We start from the raw sequence: 5,076 nt of genomic DNA on the forward strand, positions 1-5,076 counted from the left end.
CCTAAGGCGGAGAGAGTGGGTAAAGAAATGAATAAAACACAATGGCGACTTCCCTGGATGTCCACTGGTTTAGGACTTTGCCTTCCAGAGCAGGGGCTGCGGGTTTCATCCCTGGTCATGAAGCTAAGATCCCACATGCCTCAGGGCCAAAATACCAAAACATAGAAAACAAAACCAATATTGTAACAAAGTCAATAAAGACTTTAAAAAAAGTGATCCACAGCAAAAATAAATCTTACAAAACCAACAAAACCCACAATGCATGTGCCGAAACCAGACACACACACCCAGCCTTCAGTGCTTCCAACCACGCCTCAGGTTTCCAATGTGACCTGTGGGCACCTGTCTCGTGCCATGCCCATCGCTGCCTTATTACAAGCATCCCCCTGTTCAGTCCCTGAGAACCCAGAAGTGCCTCTTGGGGTGGGGTCGGAGCTGGAGACAGCCCACACACAGAAAAGGGAGTAGGAGCCAAGCATGCTCCCACAGAACAAGCCTGGCCACGCTGGACCCTACCAGCTAGGGCCCCACCCATGCTGGGCACCTCCTCGGGAAGAGTGGGAAGGGTATCTCAGTCCCAGCAGGTGCTCTACCCTACAGGGAATCTAAAGACCTGATTCTGATCTTGGGCTTCAGGCCAGAAAATAGAACAGCGCACGGGAGTAGGAAGTGGTGGGAATGTGAGAAAATGGGCAAGTCACCTTCTGGCTCCTGATGGAGGAGAGGGCTGGAGGCCCAGACTCCTCAAGTCCCCATGGAAGAGGGGGCTGGGCACAAGAGGCCCTTGTTCCTTTCAGATTCTGGTTCTGCCTCCCCAACCCACAGCTGCAGACACCTGCCCCAGATCTGACATCACTTCTTTCTCACCCTAAGGGTAAGGTGGGGCCAGACCCGCCCCTCCTCAGCTTCCTATAAGAAGACCTGGGGACCTGGGACTGCAGGGTCACTCGCTCATCCATCATGAGGAGTTGCATGAAGCCCCAGACCTTCCTGCTGGCCTCCACGCTGCTCTGCACCCTCCTGGGTCTAGGTAAGGAATGAGGGGCCTGGGGTCCTGCGACCCTCAGAGCATTCAGCAAGGTCCTGCAGGGAGGATGGGGAAAGAGGAGGTGTCCTGGGGATTCAGGTTCATGGGGAAGGCAGAGGCTAAAGGAGAGAAGGCCTGGGGCCGCAAGGGAAGAATACATAGCTCAAAATCTTGTGTGTGTGTGAATCCCGGATAAAGGAGGGGTTTAATGGGCTCTGTATCCCCTGTCCCCAAGGAAGGGTCTTAAAATAAGACATCTGGGCCAGTGTTCAAGATTCTGTGCTTCCAATACCAGGGGTATGCCTTCAATCCTTGGTGGGGGAACTAAGATCCTGCATGACAAGCAGCGTGGCCAAAACAAAACAAAAACTGAATTGCGGGAAATTAGAGGAGGGTATGATTAGAAAGGGAAATCTTTTCAAAAACAACTGAGGGGCAGGGGAGATTCCCTTTCTCCCAGGACTCTAGGGAGTTCGGATCCCCGGTGTCCTCCACCCTTTGATGCAGGAGTTCAAGCCAGACCCACTTTCCCCAGGACAGAGTTGCCTCCTGTCTCAGGACCAAGGAGTCCATGACCTTGCCCTCCTGGTCCTCGCTCTCCCTTCTTGACCTGGGATGCTGATCCCAGCCTCAGGTCCCCCTGCCTGGGCTCCTGCTGTCTGTGAGACCTACGCCTGGGACCTACAAGGAAGAGGGTTCCAGTTCCGAGAACCAGCTGGACCTGAAGCTTCACAGAAGTCCATGGAAACCTTCACCAGGCCCCCTCCCTGTCCCCAAGCTTTCTCAGAGGACCCTAGTGTCCAAAGTCCCTAGCCTTGTAATTAGGTAAAGTTGCTCCCTGGTGGAGTGGCTTCCCAACCCTGAAGACACAGTATCCCTACTGGAGGAGCTTCGGACAGTTCCCGTGACTGCGGTCAATGCCCCAGCCAAGAACACTCAGGGGGACACCCGTCCCTCCTCCCCCAGATACATACCCCCACCCTACATCCCGTCACTGCCCATCCCACCCTGGGCTTGGAAGTCTTGGTCTGCAGACCACAGCACCCTTGACTAGAGCCCCGCTCTCTGCACTGCAGGATACCCACTAAGCTGTGAGGTGTGTACAGGCTCCGGACTCACGTGCAGTGGAAATGTGCAGACGTGTGACCCTGACCAGGACTCCTGCGTGGTCACCGTGGCTGAGACCAGCAGAAGTAAGAGGGCCGGGAGTGTTGTCAGATTCTGGGGAGGGCAATGTGCCTTCAGGGTACCAGATACCACCGTGGGTTGGGAGGAACCTTCAAATGGTGAGGGGGCAGGAAAGAGGGAAGTCTCGAGGTGAATGAAGGGAAGAGAATCCGAGGGAACGACAGAAACAACTGGTCTCCTGGATTTCTGAAAATGAGATTCCAAAGAGGCAATGGGGGGCAGGGAGGGGCAGATATAGAGACTTCCTTAGGCAGGAGGGGATTGGGAAAGGAACACACAGGGTTGGGGTGGGGTGGGGGACCAGAGAGAAATAGCCAGAGGCGGAAATCTAATATGCAAGGGGCTGGGGGAGGCGGGTGTAGAGGAGAAGGAAGAGAATGGAGTGGGCTGCAAGGAATGGGATCAGGTTGACCATTTGGGAAGAGAGGGATCCCTCAGGGATGTGGGCTGGAAGAAACCATAGCTGACAGGAGGTAGAGAAGTGATATTTGGGTAGAGGGAGAGATAGAAATGGACAGAAAGGACAGGGAAGATATGGAGCAAATCATCGCAGAGAAATGGAAATGGGCCACTGGGGAGACACATGAGTACATGAGGAAGGAGCGGCAGGACTTAAAATGGAAGGGGCGGTCGCAGACCTGAGGGAGGATGGGGGAGAAGGGGGGCAAAGGAAGAAACCACTGCTGGCAGGGGGTTCATTCAAAGCTGAAATAGACCCAGACACCCTTAGGTAAAGGAAGATGGTGGGCGCAGAGCAGCTGATGAATGAAGGATGTGACAGGAGGTGAGGCCCTGGTTGAGTGCAGGAAGGAACCACCCCGACTGGAGGGGGTGTGTGAGGAAGTTGGGATAGAAGATTGCACGCTGTCTCACTCACCTAGCAAGGGTCGGCGGGGGGAGGAAGGTCGTGAAAGCCTTGAAGAGACCACCCGGGCTTACACAGGAGGGAGATGGGACCCCCCAGCAGTGGGGGGAAGCTGGGAACACACACCCTCCTGTGGGGTGAAGAGGGGAAACCCTAGGGCTGGAAGAGACCACCACACGGTGGGGAGGAGGAAGGCTGTGGCTGGGACAGACCTAATAAACCGTCCACACCATGCTCCAGGCAGATAAGGGGGTCTGAATCTGAGGGGCTGGAAGAGACCTCCCTAGACAGCAGCGGGCTGCGGCAGCTGTAACGTTGGGAGAGACCCAGGAGCTGGGGTCCAGGCCAGGGGCCCTGAGCCCTCCCCGCATCGTGCCATCCTGCAGAGGGACACCGGTCGGTGAACACCTACAAGGGGTGCATGAAGTCCAGCGCCTGCAGCTCGGAATTCCTCTCCATCACCATGGACCCTGAGAACTACGCGGTGTCCAACACACGCTGCTGCCAGGGCGACGCCTGCAACCGCGATCCCGTGCCCGGTGAGGGCCCGCTCAGCCCCACATCCAGAGTCCCTTCCTGCCTGGGCCCAGAGCCTGCTGTGAGCACCCGCCACTGACCCGGTGGTAACACTGCTCAAGCATCTTCCTTGCTCTGAGCCCCAGGTTCCTCACTTCTGAAACGCAGTGTCCATTAGCTGCTGCTGTCCTCTGGGTCGTTGTGAGGTTGGGAAGGGGTTATGCTCCCTTATACCTTACACTCCACCCTCCTCCCCAGCTCCCCAGAACAATCGGACAGAGAATGGCCTCCAGTGCCCTACCTGCATCGCCCACTTCAAGGAAACATGCTCTTCGACTCAGCAAGTGCCCTGTGTTGGCAAGGAAAGCCGCTGTGCTGCATTCACTGGCAAAGTGCAGACGGGTGAGCGGCACCTGGATTTCTGGAGGAGGGGACAGGGAGGCTCCCAGAACTGGAGGCTCATACTTCCAGCTTCTAGGGGAGAGAGTGGCTCCAGAGAACTGCGTGAGGAGGTGGCAGGGGGATGGCCCCTGGCTCATGAGGAGGGAGGGCTTGGAGGTGCTGACTGGACCCTGCCATCCCTCTCCCCCCACAGGTATCATATTTGCTACTCAGGGCTGTGCTACAGAGAATGCCTGCCACACCAAGCCTGGGACCCTGGTGCCCTCAGCCTCTCGTATCTACACCATCACCCGGGCTAACTGTCCTCCAGACTCCCAGCCTTCTGGCAAGGCGAAGTAAAGAACTGAGGCTTAAGTGCCGTTTGGTCTCCATTTCTTCTCAGCTACAGCTTCTCATCTGCCAATATATTAAACAAGTGAACAGAGCAAGCCTGAGTCCTTGTGATGTGATGCATTTCGGGGAGGGGGACTCGAAAGGAGGGCTCTCAATCCTTGGGAACCCCCTCTTTGGATGCGAGAGAGGGAAGACTCTACCTGTTGTTAAGGGATTACGCCCTGTCGGGTCCCCCTGCTAAGTGTTTTCCATGCGGTACCTGATTTCATAATCACAACAAGTCCGTGAAATCCAAAGTATTCTCCCCATTTTACAGAGGAAAAAACCTGAGGCACGGATTGTGGTGTCACTTGCCTTGGGTCAAAGAGCTAGGGAGGGGCAGACTCCAGAGTCCATGCTCACCTCTCCTGGTTCATCTCTCCCTCTTTTTGCCTCGGTTTCCATGTTTGTAAAGTGTGGATGTTAACAGCTGTAACTGCAGAGGACTGTCTGAAGCGTCAAAGGAAAAAACACGAAAACAGCACTGAGCACAGTGCCTAGCACCTTAAAGACAGCCTTGGTCCTGGGACAATGTGTCTGGCCAAATAGTTATCATCCTAATAGCTGCCACGTCCTGAGTGGCCATGAGTTGGCAAGGTGCTCGACCCTGGCATCAATCAGGACAGCCTCGATTACGCTACAGTAGCCATCAAGTCCCTAATCTCCGTGGTTAAAAGCAACGGAGTTGTCGTAGCCAATTCATGCT

At 55.4% G+C, this 5,076-nt stretch overlaps 1 protein-coding gene across 1 annotated transcript; it reads left to right on the forward strand.

Moving 5' to 3' along the window:
• The first annotated feature begins 960 nt into the window (after positions 1-960).
• LOC130837960 (phospholipase A2 inhibitor and Ly6/PLAUR domain-containing protein-like) lies at positions 961-4,337 on the forward strand. Its single transcript, XM_057710682.1, has 5 exons — positions 961-1,030; positions 2,104-2,220; positions 3,467-3,619; positions 3,855-3,998; positions 4,192-4,337. Exons 1-5 carry the CDS (start codon positions 961-963, stop codon positions 4,335-4,337), a joined length of 630 nt encoding a protein of 209 aa, XP_057566665.1.
• The last annotated feature ends 739 nt before the right edge of the window (positions 4,338-5,076 follow it).

This window comes from Hippopotamus amphibius, chromosome 16 (genome assembly GCF_030028045.1).
Source record: "Hippopotamus amphibius kiboko isolate mHipAmp2 chromosome 16, mHipAmp2.hap2, whole genome shotgun sequence".
Classification (NCBI taxonomy): domain Eukaryota; kingdom Metazoa; phylum Chordata; class Mammalia; order Artiodactyla; family Hippopotamidae; genus Hippopotamus; species Hippopotamus amphibius.

What these genes read in the sequence shown, in the direction of transcription:
- LOC130837960 (XM_057710682.1), top strand. Translation starts at nt 961, where the DNA reads ATGAGGAGTTGCATGAAGCCCCAGACCTTCCTGCTGGCCTCCACGCTG. An exon ending in CGTGGCTGAGACCAGCAGAA is followed by an intron (nt 2,221 to 3,466) that starts GTAAGAGGGCCG and finishes GCCATCCTGCAG; the next exon opens with AGGGACACCGGTCGGTGAAC. An exon ending in CAACCGCGATCCCGTGCCCG is followed by an intron (nt 3,620 to 3,854) that starts GTGAGGGCCCGC and finishes CCTCCTCCCCAG; the next exon opens with CTCCCCAGAACAATCGGACA.